Here is an 18,232-nt window from a genome sequence, read left to right as displayed (position 1 = left end):
GTTGTGAATTTTTCCTTATTTTCATCAGTATTTATAAAAAAAAACAATATCAAAATATGACAAAATAAGTTACCCTTAGGTACAACATGCTACGTTAAGAGATATGCTGGTGTACAACATAACACGTCATGAGTTACCCTTAGGTACAACATGCCACGTTATGAGTTACCCGAAGGTACAACATGCCATTTTATAAGTCAACCTAAGGTATAACCATGCCATTATAAGTTACCCTAAGGTACAACCATGCGAAGTTGTTACCTAAGGAACTCCCATACCAAGTTATGTTACCTCAAGGTACAACCACGCCAAGTTATGTTACCACAAGGTACAACCATACTGTTATAAGTTACCCTTCGGTACAGCCATGCCAATCTATAAGTTATCCTAAGGTACAACCATTCCTAATTATGTTACCTCATGGTGCAACCATGCCAAGTCATAAGTTACGCTAAGGCACAACCACGCCGTTATAAGTTACCCCCAAGGTACAACCACACCAAGTTATGATACCACAAAGTCCAACCATGCCAAGTTGTCACACTAAGGTAAAACCATGGCAAGTTGCAAGTTACCCCAAACTACAACCATGCCAAGTTGTTACACCAAGTTAAAACCATGCCAAGCTATACGTTACCCCAAGGTACAACCATACCATGTCTTAAGGCCTGTCTACACGAGCGGGCCTGATCGGCGGGTTTGCCCGTTAACGGGCAAATTCTGGCGGGCCTGCCCGTGAATGTTGTCCACACGACCGAAGTGATGAACAGCCGGGCCTGCCCGACGATGTTGCCAGTAGCGGGTGGAGTGCGGTACGAGAACCATGGTGCCTAGCATTGTCAAGAAAAAGATTTTGTGCTCTATGATAATAGCTTTGTCTCAAGAAGAAAAAGAAGAAAAGGATTTGGTGTAAAGATTGGTTAAAGAAAAGAAGTATGTTTGGAAGCACTGCAACAATACTTCATGAACTACAAAGTAGTGAGGAACACGACTTCAGAAATTACCTGAGGATGAGTGTAAGTACTGTTTACATCTTGTTATCAAAGGTGGAGCTATACATAGTGAAGAAAGACACAGTTATGAGAAACAGCATTACAGCAGAAGCTCGTCTGGAAGCAACTCTGCGATTTTTAGCAAGTGGGTCTACTTATTCAGCTTCACATTCCATAAACATGGATTCTTACGATAAAGGTCAGTCAAAGTACTAGTAAGTGCTTTAGACCAAAAAACTGTTGGTGGCTCACTAGAGTTATCCTGGGCTGCCATCGTTAAATGTTCACTGTGCTACTGTGCCGTGGGATGTGGGATGAAGGCCCGCTGTGGGTTCACGATATAATCTTGCGTCTGGCAGGGTAGAAACTCCAGCTACCGGGCAACCAGCTCAGTGATTTCGCTCGGCGGGCTTTCCGGCAATTTGATCGTTTGCCCATCAAATATGCCCGTTAACGGGCAAGCCCGCCGATCAGGCCCGCTCGTGTAGATAGGCCTTTATTCGACTTGCTTCTCAACTTCAAACAGCTTCCTCAATGATCTCAGACTTGAACAGGATATGTTAGTGGGAAAGACGAATTCTAATTAAGTTTAATGCCTCTAAGATACAGTTTCCACCCATCTCTCTATCGAAAACTTGCAGCTCTCGTCTCTCCCTTAACGATTGTGTAATTCCATATTTTGACTCAGTGAACATACATAGTATTACTGTAACATCCACTCTTTCTTGGAAACCCCACATTAACGGAAATAGCTAAGCATGGATCTAAGAAACAGGGAGTCCTGTTTAGATGTCGAAATTTCTATTCTTTTGAACAGTTGCTCCGTTTATATAAATGAACGATTCGGTCGTGTATGGAGTAGTGCTCAAACATCTGACGTGGATCTAGCTCTGCATCCTTACTTGACAGAGTCGAAAGCGGTCCGACAAATAAAGTGTCCCAAGCTAACTTCCTAACTTGCCCTACGCTGCAATGTTGATTCACTTTTCCTCTACTATAGGTATTATTTGGTTTTTGCTCCCGAGAGCAGGCTGCTCGTGTGCCCCTCATCACTGCTGCGTCACATGATTATTGTGTGGCCATCAGCATCATCAGCATAGGAAAACTGAAGCCAACTGAGTTTAGCAAGTGTATTTGTCTCAAATATATCAATATATCTTATCAGCAGTATATCAGCATAATCATCTTACATGCAGTATACCAACATGTTCCCCATACCACCACTGTATCAACATACAAGCAGCATGTCTAAATACTCGCCACATCAGCAGTTAGTTCATCAACATACCAGAAAAGCAATATATTTACGTAATAACCACACTAGTAGCATATCGATGTACTCATCACAAAAACATAATATAAACATATCATATGAACAGTATATTGTCAGACTTACCAAATGAGCATCCTATCGTCATACCATATAAGCAGTATATCATCATATTCATAACAGTATATCAACATACATGCAGTAAACCTACATACTCACCATATTAACAGTATATCAACATAAACACCATACCTGCAGTATATCAACATACCAGAAATTATCATAGTGCATGACTTCTACCTAAACACCGTAAAAGCAGTACAACATAATCACTGTAGCAGCAGTATATTAGCATGATATACTACAGCAGAACAACAGACTCGCTCTGCCAACAGTATGTCCGCATAATATATACCAACAGTATATCAAAATTCACCATACCAGCATAATATACCCAAAATCAACATACTCGAAATACCACCAGTATATCAACATATTCGTATGTCTAAGGCCGGAAAATACTTAATATCTGTCATGTAGCCTAATCATATTCCGTTATCTATCGACCACTAAGGACATTACACCCATGATCATGAAGAGCTTGTCATTAACATCTGGTGTGGTCTAGATAATATAAGACAGATTTCAGCTGAGCAGGACACCTTGACCTGCAACGAATTATTGTTTTTTCTTTGTATTATTGTCGCTTGCTTGACTGTAGTCATTACATCATGATCAGCATTAACACTGGCACATTCAGTAGTGCTATTGTCACTCACACTTACCTCATTCAATGAAAGTCAATGTTTTTCATCCCTCTTTCAGACCTCTCGAAATTCGTCGAAATCTTGCCACTTAACTCGTCCACCATGTTGAGCCGAGATGGACTCCTGCAGCTTCAGTTCAGGCGGGAATTTCAAAACCCATTTGTTTTCCATATCTTAATTTTGCCTTTGGTAATTTGTCTAATGTCAATACCGTTCAAATTCTAGCTATATAAATTCTAAGAAAGATTTATGAACTGAAAAATTGTATCACATTTCCCAGAACTTGGTGAAAGGTAGGGGGTATACTTGCTTAAAACGTTCACCCGGCTCACGACGACTGGCAAGCAAGTCTTTGTGGTTCCTTTATGTCAACCATTATCTTTACACTTCTTGGACTTTGATCAACGGGGATAAACTAAACATCCTCAAAAACCAAACGGTGTACGGAAATTTGTTGAAAATTTATAAGATCAATATGCAGTTAAATGATGCAGCAGAACAGACACTGATCATGTACATTTGGCAACGGCGGCGGAAGGCGGCCATGAGGTAAACAAACACACTTGGCTTCCCTCCCTTCCTGCCCGACCTAGAACAAGAAAAAAAATCTGCGAAATGATAAAGAATGAAGACATAGGAGTTGTGGGGATGAGAATTTTCATGTAAACTACATTTCTTAACTACAAGAATTGTTCTAAATATAGGAGACATTCACATCTATAAGATTATGGAATTTTCTTCGGAATTTCAAGGTAGATAATCATATATCTGTGAACTATAAGCTTTCAGTCAGTAATTGTTATTATCAACTTGGTAGTTGGATGATTGTTAACCGTAGCAATGGAACGAAATTAGAGTATGAAATACATGTAATTGGAACTGTGCTATACCTTCAGCAATCATTGAAGAACGTCGGGTAGAAATTGTAAAATTTATGTTTGGTAATTATCAGAAATAGAACAAGCATCATTTATCTTTGGGATCTTTGTTCCATCCTCTGGAACTGTTGTCTCGTGAAAATAAGGAGTTAAGAGTATGGAATTTTAAAGGGTAATTTTCTGGTTTAGCTCCGCATCATTATTAGTTTTGGGAAATGGCTACCTCTGTTTTAAGTGCGTTATATAGTTTGTTGATTTATTGATATCATGATGAAATTATACAATAACGTAATGGAACGAAGTAACATAAGTTATACCAACCCTTCTTAGTGCTCACAAACTTAGAAAATGACATCCCAGCCTTGTATGTAGTTACTGATTTTTATCTAAATGCAAGTCGTCAATATTTCTTTGATATTTTATCCATTTTATACCACTACTACACAGCTGTTCTGTTTGCTTGGGATCTTTATATACCTGAGTATCTCTATATTCGTTAGTGATAGACAGTCAAGTGCATGATGTACATTTTTCATATTGTCCTTTTTTTTCAGTTTGCCTTTGATATATATATATATATATATATATATATATATATATATATATATATATATATATATATATATATATATATCTTTTCTTTCTTTCATACTGTTTGCCATTTCCCGCCTCAGCGAGGTAGCATTAGGAACAGAGGACTGGGCCTCTGAGGGATTATCCTCACCAGGCCCCCTTCTCTGTTCCTTCCTTTGGAAAAAAAAAATGAGAGGGAAAGATTTCCAGTCCCCCGCTCCCTTCCCTTTTAGTCGCCTTCTACAACACGGAGGGAATACGTGGGAAGTATTCATTCTCCCCTATCCCCAGGGATGAAATATATATATATATATATATATATATATATATATATATATATATATATATATATATATATATATATATATATTCTTTTAAACTATTCGCCATTTCCTGCGTTAGCGAGGTAGCGTTAAGAACAGAGGACTGGGCCTTTTTTGGAATATCCTCACCTGGCCCCCTCTGTTCCTTCTTTTGGAAAATTAAAAAAAAAGACGAGAGGGGAGGATTTCCAGCCCCCCGCTCCCCCCCTTTTAGTCGCCTTCTACGACACGCAGGGAATACGTGGGAAGTATTCTTAATCCCCTATCCCCAGGGATAATATATATATATATATATATATATATATATATATATATATATATATATATATATATATATATATATATTTTTTTTTATACTATTTGCCATTTCCCGCGTTAGCGAGGTAGCGTTAAGAACAGAGAACTGGGCCTTAGAGGGAATATCCTCACCTGACCCCCTTCTCTGTTCCTTCTTTTGGAAAATTAAAAAAAAACAAGAAAGGGGAGGATTTCCAGCCACCCGCTCCCTCCCCTTTTAGTCGCCTTCTACGACACGCAGGGAATACGTGGGAAGTATTCTTTCTCCCCTATCCCCAGGGATATATATATATATATATATATATATATATATATATATATATATATACATATATTCTTTCTTTTCTTTTAAACTATTCGCCATTTCCCGCATTAGCGAGGTAGCGTTAAGAACAGAGGACTGGGCCTTTTTTGGAATATCCTCACCTGGCCCCCTCTGTTTCTTCTTTTGGAAAATTAAAAAAAAAAACGAGAGGGGAGGATTTCCAGCCCCCCGCTCCCTCCCCTTTTAGTCGCCTTCTACGACACGCAGGGAATACATGGGAAGTATTCTTAATCCCCTATCCCCAGGGATATATATATATATATATATATATATATATATATATATTTGGGAGCGGGGGGGGGCTGGAAATCCTCCCCTCTCAGTTTTTTTTAATTTTCCAAAAGAAGGAACAGAGAAGGGGGCCAGGTGAGGATATTCCACAAAGGCCCAGTCCTCTGTTCTTAACGCTACCTCGCTAATGCGGGAAATGGCGAATAGTTTAAAAAAAAATATATATATATATATATATATATATATATATATATATATATATATATATATATATATATATTTATATTTTTATTTATTTTGCTTTGTTGCTGTCTCGTGCGTTAGCAAGGTAGCGCAAGGAAACAGACAAAAGAATGGCCCAACCCACCCACATACACATGTATATACATATATATATATATCCCAATCATTTCTTTCTATACACTGCAACCCCACCTGCTCTTACCTTTTCTATTTGTAAACATTAAGTTTCATGCTTTTCATATAGTTCATTACTTTTTAAACAATCTTCTAGGATTATGTATTCCTTATTTTAATTCTTATCTGTTTCAAGGTTTAAGTACATATGATGTCCACCTCAACCTTTTCACTGGCTATCTTAGCTACTGTTTTATTATGACTGATTTGCAAATGTAGGAGGGAACCATACAAACGGAACTTTATAGCCTTTTTTCTTAATTCATATATTAATTTTTAGACACCAACAATATATGTCCAAAATCTGCATTTCTGCTACAGTGAGTACATATGTGAACTATCTACAAAGAAATATCAGTCTTTTCATCTCTTCAATTTTTTCCACTTGTACTAGAGCATATAACTTGTTATCAATGTGAGATTTTTCTGTTGAAGTCCAATTTTGGTGTCATCAGTACCCTGGTCAGTGTGCTGCCTTAAGGCTGATTCACACTATTCATCATGTTACATCACCATTCCATCGAAATTTCTCATATGTAATAAAATGGACCTGTTCTTACCAAATGTCACATCACCATCACACACCAGGCATGTATCGGTTCCTTCACATCACAGTTTCATGTGTAGAATATTTTGATGTGATGTGATGGTGCCAGATGTGTGTTTAAGAAAAAATTGCATATGCCCTTAGAAAAATGTTCTCTACTAGCTTAATGCACAAATAAGAGAACTGTAATGATTCAGTAAGTTTGATACTCACCTTAAGCATACAGCCATTCTTTCTTTCAGGGAAATAGCCTCCTGAAAAGTAGTGTTCTTTTTAAGGTCTCTCTCTGTACTTTTTTTTAGCAAATGGTTGAATTTGAATGCTCTGAAATACACTGAAAAAATTTAACTTCATCATCTTCCAGCTCCTTGTAAGGAGTCCAGTATTCACTTTCAACTTGTCTTTTCATCAAGGCTTTATGTATCCATAACTACTTCTTTTTAGGGTTAAACCCCTTTTCTTCATCCAACAGAAGTGTAATTGATGCAAGTTTCTTAAGCCCAAATCTGTGGAGTGCCATTCCTACTTGTAAAGGATGTGATCAGATTACCCCTCAGTCTTCTCTCTTCCAAATTGGTTAAATTTAAAGCCTCCAGCCTTTCCCAATAGCTTAGCTTTCTTAATTAAGGTAAAGTCTTTGTTACTTTCCACTGGACCTTCTTTATGAGCTGTATGTACTTCTTCAGATGCTGTGATGAAACCTGAGGAGCATATTATAGTTTTGGTCTTCTCTAGGCTATAAATAGCTTGCTAAATGTTTCCTTATCCATATACTTAAAAGCTATTGTGAAATTTGCTGACAGACAGTGTCTCCTTAAATGTTTTCCTAATATGGGACTCCGGCAACAGGTTAGGTATGATGTCAACTCTCAAGTCCTTCTCACACACAGAATCCTTTCACTTATATCATAAGAGGTAATGATCATATTAAGGCTGTCTTTTGCTTTGTGCCATCCTCATTACCTAGAATTTGCTAGAGTTGAATTTCATGAACCACATTTCAGACAACTTTGGAGTCTGTTTATGTTCCCTTGTAAGCTGATGGAATTCTCTTCACTTTTCACTTCCCTCATTACATCATAGTGGATGTAGATCAATAGAATAGCATTTTAGTGAATCATGTTTTGATGCTGGCATGAGTGCTTGGATCTTAAATGGATATAGCCAGAGATTAGCTCGGTTGTTTGGCTTTATACGTTACCTGATCTTAATTTATAATGATGCTTTGCTTAATGGAAATAGCAAGATAATTTTCTAGAAATTTTGTTGCTTTCTCTGACTATTTAAACTCATGCCATGAAACTGTGGCATTCTCTCAGGATTTCAGTGTTCACCATGGGGAATGGTGGAATTCTTCCTGTACAAATGATGGGAAGATTGAAACCCTCACTTTCTCCTTTCTCAATGTTCTAAAGCAAATTATCTCCCACTTCACCCATATTTCTGACCACTGTGACCATTCTCCTAATATTTAGGATCTGTTTTGTACCTGTAATCCTTTGCACTGTAACTACACAATCTTGCCTTCATTCAGTTCATCTGACCTTACTCCTATAAATGTATCTGTTTTAACTGCATCTCCCTTTCCAGCAGCCCCTTCTAAATGTAAATATTGGCACCTTAACAAAGCTAACTGGAATAACTTACAAAAATTCTAGTCTTACTTTTATATGGATGAATTACTGTCTCTTATGTTGTGATGCTTCTGTCTCCATCAAATGCATAGCAGAGGTTATTGTTGCAGGAATGGAAGCATTTATCCCTTCTTCCTCTAAGATGGCTTCTTCAGGTCCCTGGTTCAACCATTTCAGAGACCATTCAGGCAAGGGATCAGGCATATTGGGCATGGAAAAACTCTCCTTCCTTCCACTTTCATTCTACATTTATCACTGTCCATAATGATGCAAGTATGTATCCATGAGGTAAAGCATTCCTGTATTCATGGAAGTTTGATAATCTCTCCTCATCATCCACTGATTGGTCTTTCTGGTTTTTAGCTAAGGACATCTCTAACAACTTCTGCCACTTTAGCTTTCCTTCACTTTTCCTTTCTTACAGTACTGTAGCTGTCTTTTTCATAGAGAGGCAACTTTCTTTGGTTCCCCTTCCTCCTCTAATTCTGCCTTGGATGACTCTAACATTCATTTACCCCCTGATGCTCCTCTTAGTAATTCCATGCTCCTTCCAGTAATCTCTTTTCAGACCATCCAAAAAGCACTTGCTCTGGACGCAAGCAAGACTTATGGTCCTGATGGCATCCATCCCCATGTACTGAAAGAGTGTGCCTCTGAATTTGCACCTGTGCTTGCTTGTTTGTTCCATCTCTTTTTAAAAACCGGAACTTACCCTTCTTGGAAGCATTTGTGGGTACATTCCATCCCTGAGAAGAGTGATGGTTCTAATTCCTGTAACTATCATCCTGTAACTTTGACATCTACCATTTCCATTGTCTTTGAATCCCTCATTAACTCCCAAATCGTCAAAGATCATGAAACTCACAGTCTTCTCTCTGATCACACATATGGCTTCCATAATGTGAGATCCTCTGATGATATTCTTTCGTATCTTACTATTGTCTGATTGTCATCCCTGGAAGACTTTTGAGAATCTTATGTAGTTGACCTTAACGTATCCAAGGGTTTTGACATGGTGTGGCATTGGCATTGGGGTCTCTTCTCTAAGCTCCCCTCTTTTAGCTTCTCTCCCTAACTTTGTTGACTCATATCTAACTTCCTCTCTGGCCAATCTCTCTGTGGTTGTTAATGGATTAGCCTCTTCTCCTTTCTCCATCACCAGTGGTGCCCCTCAAGGTTCTGTTTTGTCTCTTTTAGTCTCTTTTTCTCCATTTTATCAACAATTTCCATTCCTCCACAAATAACTAAATGCTTACATACACTGATGACTCAGAACTGCATTTCTACACCTCACTCAATGCTGCTCCTTCTTTCACTCAGTTTGAATCTTGTCTCAACTTCCCCAAGAAATTCAGACATATCTTAGTAGGGCAGATGAAATGTGATTAAGTTTAATGCCTCCAAGACTCAGTTTTTACCCATCCTTCTATCAAAAATTCCTCACAACTTTCTTTTCTCTTTTGATGGTTTTTAATCCCACGTCTTGACTCAGTGAATGTACTTGGTATTACTGTAACATCCATTCTTTCTTGGAAATCCCACATTACAGAAATAGCTAATTCTGCCTCTTAAGAAACTGGTACGTGTAACCCAGTTTAAATGTCGAGATTTCTTTTCTTCAGAACAGTTGCTGCATTTGTACAAAGGATTGATTTGTCTTTGTATGGAGTGCTGCTCTCATCTGGGATTGTTCTTAACTCTGCCTTCTTACTAGACAAAGTTGAGTCAAAAGCAGTCTGACTTACAAACTCTCCCAAGCTAATTTCAAAACTTGACCTACTTGCCTTGCAACACAGCATTGGTTCACTTTCCCTTTTCTATAGGTATGACTTTGGTTTTGCTCCTGAGAGCTGACTGCATGTGTTCCCTCACCACTAGCTAGACCTGCAATACTTAGCAAGCTGCTGCATCACATGAATACTTTGTGGATGTTGGCAACTCGAGGTTGGGCTGTTTTGATTTCAGTTTCTTTCCTTACGCCCTGAAGCTTTGGAAGTCTCTACCCTTTCATGTTTTTCTCAGCAACTATGAATGAACATTTTAAAAGACGGGTTTTTTATTCCCTCCAAAATTTGTTTATACCTGTCTTTTCTTTTTCTCCTATATTAACTCTACATTTCAAATAAAGCCCAGCTGTGGTGTGGACTTTTGTCCATGACTAGAGCCTCCAATGTAAAAAAGAAAAAAAAAAGACAAAAGGATGGACTAAAAGAATTTTCTGCAGCAAAGCATTTACAAAACTTGAATTAACTTTGACACCTGAATCTTGATTTTGTATTTCTAGATCCAGAAACTGCATTGAAGCAAGTGGAACAGGAAGTAAAAAGCATTACCCAACAAATTCAAATTCTTGAGGGTCATAAGCAGAAGTTGTTGGCTAAACGGGACAAACTGAAGGATGCTATTCAACAACAGAGGTCTGCTGAACTAGCTGAAAGAGACTGGGAAAGAGAAGGTTAGGGTAATATCCTTTCATTGCTGTGCCACATTTTCAGAAACATCGTAATTTTGTAATATCTTTTTAGCAGAGGTTTGTAGATTACTGTAATAAAAGTTATTTATATGATGACATCTGCTTCTGATATGAAAAGCAAAACAGTGGCAGTATCATAACCAATGAAGCTAATAAGTGCTGCAACTGTGAATAGGCTCCAAATTGAGGAAAGTTTTCAAGTTTTAGTACCTCAAAGGGATACTCTAGTTTTCTAGGGCATCCAAGTCTCACCATGCCTTCTCATGGTGACCTTGGTTATACACCCTTTAGGGGTGGAACTAAGGGGGAAGCATTGCCCAGTTCCATCTGGGTAATCCTTTTAAATACAGACAAACACCTGATGTGTGCTGGGACTTTTTAGTTTTTTAGACAATTTTGTTGCCTCGCTGCCTTAGGAAATACTGCTCTGGAGTTGCCTTCTGCCACTGGCCTGTCAAGGTGTTACAGAACACAGATGGAATGGATCAAGAATAGCGTGGGTTAAAGAGGGGATTGGAATTGTGAAGTATTTATGGGTTTGTCTGTATGTGCCTGTGAATATGAAGACTTTTCAAGGTAAGGATGAAATGGAGCATTTCTGGAGAAATTTGAATGACTGCATAAATGGTTTTGAGAATGAGAGAAACATAGTTGTAATGGGTGATATGGGTGTGAAAGTGGGATGTGATGAAATTGGTGAGATAGTTGGTAAATAGGGAGTGCCTGGGGTGAATGGGGATGGAAGTTATCTCGTGGATGTTTGTGCTGAGAGGAGCTTATTCCCTGCAAACATGTTTTTCAGCACAAGGTGATCAACAGATATACTTAATGAGGAATGATGGAAGAGAAGCAAGGGGATTATATGGCAGTGGATGAAAGACTGAGAAAGGCCATGGTAGATGCTTCAGTTGTGAAAGGATTTTTTATAGACAATGACCATTTTGCAGTTTTTGTGTGGATGAGGATCAGGAAGAAGTGGAGGTTTGGTGTAAGGAAGAATGGTGAGGTAACAGTGTTGGCAAGCAAGAATATGAATCAGAAAAAATATAGGGAGGAGTATGAAAGGAAGGTAACTGAAAGCTTAGATGGAAGGGCAGTGAATGTAGGGTGGCATTCATGTGTGAATGTGGTGTTTAAAGTGTTTTGATAAATACTATTAAAACCTGTAGAATTAGTAGTTAGATACAAGATCATGCAATGTATGAATAAAAAGGGCAATGCATGGTGGACAGAAGAGATTAGAAATGCTGTGGAAGAGAAGGAAGGGGCATATGATAGCTTGGTTAATAAGAATGTACCAGTGGAAGTTCAGCAAAGGAGGAAAGAATGTAGAATATGTAAGCAAAGTGTTAAGAGGCTGAAAAAGGAAAGCAAAGAAAGAGTAGATGAAGATTTTGGAAGTTGAATGAAAAGTTTCAGGATGATAAGAAATTATACTGGAAGGAGGTGAAAAAAAAAGATAGAAGTGGATGTAAGAGTGGAAATGTTAACGTGAGAGGAGGTGAAAGGAATGTGGAAAGAGTATTTTGAAAAACTGATAAGTGTGGGAGAAGGGGAGGCAGTAGTTGTTACATGAGTGGGTATGGAGGATGGAAGGAAGAGGTTACAAGTGCAAGGGCCTGTAACAGTAAGGGAGGTAAGAAGGGCAATCATGAGGTTAAAGGTAGGAAAGGCACCTGGAGTGGATGGGATTATGGCTGAAATGCTGAAGTATGAAGGAGAGAGTGTGGTCGAGTAGATGCATCTGTTATGTAATTAAGCACGGTAACAGAAGGTTATGCCTGAGGATTGGGTGAAAGCTGTTATTGTAACTATATTATGAGGAAAAGGTGCTAAGGATGTATGTAGCAATTATAGGGGACTAAGTCTGTTAAGTACTGGGAAAATTGTCTGCAAGAATGTTAATTGATAGAGTGATGGAAGTGACTAAATGCAGAGTAAGTTAGGAACAAGGGGATTCGTGGAAAGGTAGGGGATGCATGCATAAGATTTTTGTGGTAAAGATGACTGTGAAAAAGTATTTAGCAAAATGTAAAAAGTTGTTTGCGGCATTTATGGATTTGGAGAAAGTGTATGAAAAAGCTCTATGAGATGTGTTAAGGATATATGGTGTTGGGGTACAGATGTTGGGTGTTGTGAAAGCCTTCCATGGAGGAGCAAATGCATATGTAAGAGTTGATGGAGAGCTGAGCAAAAGTTTTGATGTACATATTGGCGTGAGGCAGGGCTGAGTGATGTCACTCTGGCTTTTTATCTCGGAGAGCAAAAATGGGTATAATTGAAGGAATAGGAGTTCCAACTATATTATGTGGCTGGAGGAGAGTGGATGTGCTGGAAATGAAATGCTTGAGGAAAGTATATTGTGTGAGGTGGTTTGTTCGAGTAAGTAATGAAAGGGTAGAGATGTGTGGAAATAAAAAGAGTGGTTGAGAGAGCAGAAGAAGGTGTGTTGAAATAGTTTGGACATATGGAGAGAATGAATGAGGAAGGATTGACAAAGAGAATATTGTGTCAGAGGAGGAGGGAACAAGAAGTGGGAAACCAAATTGGAGGTGGAGGGACAGAGTGAAAAAGATTTTGAGTGATCAAGGCATGAACATGCAGGAGGGTGAGTGGCGTGCAAGGAATAGAGGGAATTGGAATGATGTGATATACTGGGGTCGATGTGCTGTCAGTGGACTGAACCAGGGCATGTGAAACATCTGGGGTAAACCATGGAAAGGTCTGTGGGGCTTGGATGTGGATAGGGAGCTGGGGTTTTGATGCATTACAAATGACAGCTGGAGACTGAGTGTGAATGAATGTGGCCTTTTTTTTTTGTCTGTTTTCCTGGCGCTGCCTCACTGAAGCAGGGGGTAGCGATGCTGTTTCCCGTGGAGTGGGGTAGTGCCAGGAATGGATAAAGGCAAGTAAGTATAAATATATACATATGTATATGTCTTTGCATGTGTATGTATATGTATGTTGATATGTATGTGTATGTATATGTGCTTGTTACAATTATATATCTTCATTATATTAGCTAGGTATGTGTCTTGAATCTTCATGAAAATACCCACTTAAACTTAGCTCATCTTTTGTTTCTCCTCCTTTGCTGTCTGTTTCTACCTTATACATAGTTTTTGTCTCAAATAAACACTGAAATTATCTTTACATCATATTTGTCAACTAAGAGGGTATCCACACTGAAAGTGAAGAAAACAGTGAAAAAAGGAAAGTGGAGGAGGTGGTGAAAGGATGTAGAGAAAGAAACTTTTGGGGGGGCCTGAACATGCAAGAAAGTGTGAGATATGCATGAGATAGAGTGAATGAAAGTGATATGGTGTACAGTTGGCAATTACTGTTATTAGGCGGAATCAAGACATATGAAGTGGTAAGGGGAAACCATGTTAAGTTCTTTTTGGCCTAGTTGTGAATAGGGGGCACTAATTCTGGTGCTTTATACATGACAGCTAAAGAATGGATGTGAGCAAATGAGGCCATTTCTTTGCCTGTTCCTGGCTTTACCTTGCTTATGTGGGAACCAGCAAACAAGTATGAAAAAGTGATTAGAATCCACATACAGTCTCTTTATCTGTAATTCTTGTATTGAAAGCCATTATCAATGATGGGAATATCTGCCAACAAAGAGATAAAGACATTTCAAAACATTACTGAATTTAGGAGTAATTTAGGAGTACAGAGAAACATAAATTAGTGCAGCAAGGAACATCTTTGTGAAGGTTTCATATTGTTACAGACATTAATAATCAGTCCTATCTTATGGTCATGTTTTTAAGGTTTTCAGTTGAATTTGCAGTTTGGGATCTAATCTATCTTATCTTTTATGCAGATTTTTCATGGTCTAAAGAGCTTGAGACCATACAGAAGAATGTCTTCAAAATCCCCACACTGCGAGCACACCAACTTCCCACCATTAATGCCACAATGTCAGGAATAGATTGTATTCTCATCATGCCTACTGGAGGAGGCAAGAGCTTGTGTTACCAACTCCCTGCTCTTGTGTCCAAAGGTACCGTTAAGACTTGAGAGTTTGTGAGTTTCCATTGTTATCCTTCCCCCTTTTATTTAATGCTTGCTTACCTTTTCCCCCCTAAGTGAATTAGTGCTTGGAACAGATGACTAATCTCTTGAAAAGAAATCCATGCTTGGCTCCTTCTATCCCTCTTCTTAGAAAGGTAATGCATGGGATTTCCATTTCTCCCTTCTTTCACCTCTTACTTCCCTTCAGTGACATGCACGAGATACATGGATAGCATTTTTTCTGTCCTATCCCCATGGATATTTGTTGTAAATGTATAAGAAAGTTTTTAGGGCTATGTTAAGGTCAGTGAAAAGAATGACCTAACAATAGTGTGGTAGACAGCTTCCTCCTGCCAGATGGATACACATGCTTGTTGTTGAGGTATGCTAGTGTCAGGAGTTAAGATAATATTATTTTACTGAGGCAAGGTAGGAGGTACACTTAAATGCATTTCTATTTCTGAAGCTTCAGTGTATGCTAAAAGTATTTTTCAAAGGCAATACATAGCTTAGATTTATTGTGGGCATGACCATATTACACTCTCAGATTGAAATCATTGTACATCTGGTTCCTGAGATTAGAGTTTCTAACAATGTGAGCTCCATCAACCTGCTACATTGTGCCTCGGGTTATCTAATAGGAGCGATGTTCTTTCTCTACTCTTCTTGTCTGCTACTTCATTTTTGGAATTTCATTCCTGGGCACTGTATTTTTTCCACTTGTGCCTCAAGATAGTTGGCTCTTACCTTCCTAAGGAGAAGCAAGGGAGTATGGTGACATGAGATTTCTAGGCACACTGGGCGCTCAGTGCGGATGATCAGGCAGCTGCTTCATGCTGCACCTCAACAGTACCTTGCCTCATTCAAGAGATCAAGACCCTATGGACCCAAAACATGGACCTAGAATACTTCAGGAACCTTGCCATTTCCATACCCAGACATCTTCAGATGATAATCAAAGCCAAAGAAGAGATGACAAAGTAATGAAATGTAAGTGTGACATTGCCTTTGAAATGTATGGGCAAGCTGTCAATGTGTTTTGCACACACTGCACTTGAAGAGGCACTGTCATGGCAAGTGATTTAGTGGAAAAAAGATGAGGAAGTGAATGCTTTGCTTAAGATAAAGTGTGACAAACTGGCTGTAGTGGATGGGATTGCAGTTGCATTTCTCAAGGGGATAAGTGTTGTATATTGGTTAGTTGCTATTTTCAGTATATGAGTGGCTTGAGGTGAGGTGCCTGAGAATTGACAGAATGCCTTGTAGTGCCAGTGTATATTGTGAAGGTAATTGGAACAAAAGTGAAATCATTTGATTGTAGAGGTATAGGCTGCTTGAGTGTATAGGCTGCTTGAGTATACCTTGGAAGTTGTATGAAAGAGTGGTGATTGAAAGGATGGTAGCATGCACAGAGCATCACACAATACTCCCTCCACCTGTTACCTGAGCTGCTGAACAAGACTGGTGATCCTCTGTCATATTCAGTAGGGCATTACTGCTAAATTATAGCATTATTTTTGTAATTTAGATTTTTTTTTCATACTTGATCACCATTTCCTGTGTTAGGAAGGTAGTGCCAGGAACAGATCCATTCTTTAGCTGTCATGTGTAGTGCACCAAAACCACAGCTCTCTATCCACAACCAGGCCCCACAGACCTTACCAGGATTTTTTCTTTCTGCTTCACATTCCTTGACTCAGTCCATTGAAAGCACGTCGACCACTGTGTACCACATCGTTCCAATTCCCTCTATCCTGTGCACACTTTTCTCCCTCCTGCATGTTCAGGCTCTGATCACTCGAAATATTTTTCTCTCAATCTTTCCATCTCCATGTTATGTTTTAGAAAAATAGGTCTTTCACGTAACATGAAAAAACTAAAACAAAGATATTTTATGCAAAGTCCCACAGTGGTGGTGTACATGATATATGGGGCCATCACAGTTAGTAGGTTGATGATTATATAAAGATGTTCATGAGACAGCTGTTCCCAGTAGTAGGGCAAATATATGCTAGCAAAATTTAAGATGTCTAGACCTAGTTTCATTTTAAAAGTATTCTCGTTCTGAAACTCCCCACATCTTTCCCAGCATTTGATTTTTCTGTGGTTCCAATGTTCATCACAGATAACATAACTGTAGATTAGTTTCATCTTGTCGTCTAATATGTTTTGAAAACATTGCATTGCTATCTATCTTTTCATATTTCTGACACCTGTTTCAAGTGGAACTCCCTCAGTGTAGTGGCCATGGCAACAGAGTCTCCATAACTAAAGAACTCCGGTGCCGCTTCTTAGCCTTTAGTGCCACACCCTTAACAGGCCACTGGCAGAGGGCAAGCCTAGTGCAGTGTTTGCAGAAGCACCAACCTAATGTTCTTAATGACTACTTCTTTCTAATGATCTTACCTGCTACCTCTACATAATGTTTCTACCTAATAATCCTGTCTGAATGTTCCTACCTGCTACTTCCACCTACTGCTCCTACCATTTTGCTAGAAGGCATGGTGAGCGCATTTTGCTCACCACAGGAAAATCTAGAGTTATAAAGAATGAAAGTTTCCCATTTTAGAAAGTTAATACAAGGAGGGGAGGATTTCTGGCCCCCCCACTCCCGTCCCCTCTAGTCGCTTTCTACGACACGCGAGGAATACGTGGGAAGTATTCTTTCACCCCTATCCCCAGGGATGTGTGGAAGTCGAGAACATTCTCTCGGAAAGCAAAAATGGGTATGTTTGAAGGAATAGTGGTTCCAACAATGTTGTATGGTTGCGAGGCGTGGGCTATGGATAGAGTTGTGCGCAGGAGGATGGATGTGCTGGAAATGAGATGTTTGAGGACAATGTGTGGTGTGAGGTGGTTTGATCGAGTGAGTAACGTAAGGGTAAGAGAGATGTGTGGAAATAAAAAGAGCGTGGTTGAGAGAGCAGAAGAGGATGTTTTGAAGTGGTTTGGGCACATGGAGAGGATGAGTGAGGAAAGATTGACCAAGAGGATATATGTGTCGGAGGTGGAGGGAACAAGGAGAAGAGGGAGACCAAATTGGAGGTGGAAAGATGGTGTGAAAAAGATTTTGTGTGATCGGGGCCTGAACATGCAGGAGGGTGAAAGGAGGGCAAGGAATAGAGTGAATTGGAGCGATGTGGTATACCGGGGTTGACGTGCTGTCAGTGGATTGAATCAAGGCATGTGAAGCGTCTGGGGTAAGCCATGGAAAGCTGTGTAGGTATGTATATTTGCGTGTGTGGACGTATGTATATACATGTGTATGGGGGGGGTTGGGCCATTTCTTTCGGTTGTCTCCTTGCGCTGCCTCACAAACGCGGGAGACAGCGACAAAGTATAATAATAAATAAAATATAATATAAAGAATGAGCTGTGATTCGTTCATGCACTAATAATACCACATTCTCCCATTTCTTTTAAACCTGATTCATCTAGATCTTGTCTAATCAATACTTGTATACAGTAAGATTTGGAAAGGA

The 18,232-nt window shown here is 39.1% G+C and overlaps 1 protein-coding gene across 5 annotated transcripts in view; it reads left to right on the top strand.

Annotated features, from left to right (window-relative positions):
* Window positions 1-3,425: 3,425 nt before the first annotated feature.
* LOC139756535 (ATP-dependent DNA helicase Q1-like) overlaps window positions 3,426-18,232 on the top strand; it is a 111,616-nt gene continuing 96,809 nt past the window's right edge. For 2 of the 5 annotated variants that reach the window (XM_071676081.1, XM_071676079.1), the window contains exons 1-3: window positions 3,542-3,781; window positions 10,539-10,709; window positions 14,560-14,739. In XM_071676081.1, the coding sequence (XP_071532182.1) occupies window positions 3,757-3,781; window positions 10,539-10,709; window positions 14,560-14,739 (376 nt within the window). In that variant the 5' untranslated portion in view covers window positions 3,542-3,756. Of the gene's footprint in view, window positions 3,782-10,538; window positions 10,710-14,559; window positions 14,740-18,232 lie in introns of all 5 variants that reach the window. The other 3 variants (XM_071676082.1, XM_071676080.1, XM_071676078.1) reach the window with 3 other exon arrangements.

The sequence above is a fragment of the Panulirus ornatus genome, chromosome 22 (assembly GCF_036320965.1).
Source record: "Panulirus ornatus isolate Po-2019 chromosome 22, ASM3632096v1, whole genome shotgun sequence".
NCBI classification, from domain to species: Eukaryota; Metazoa; Arthropoda; class Malacostraca; order Decapoda; family Palinuridae; genus Panulirus; species Panulirus ornatus.
The sequence above is the reverse complement of the archived record's forward strand: the minus strand, read 5'-3'. Positions and strand labels throughout refer to the sequence as shown.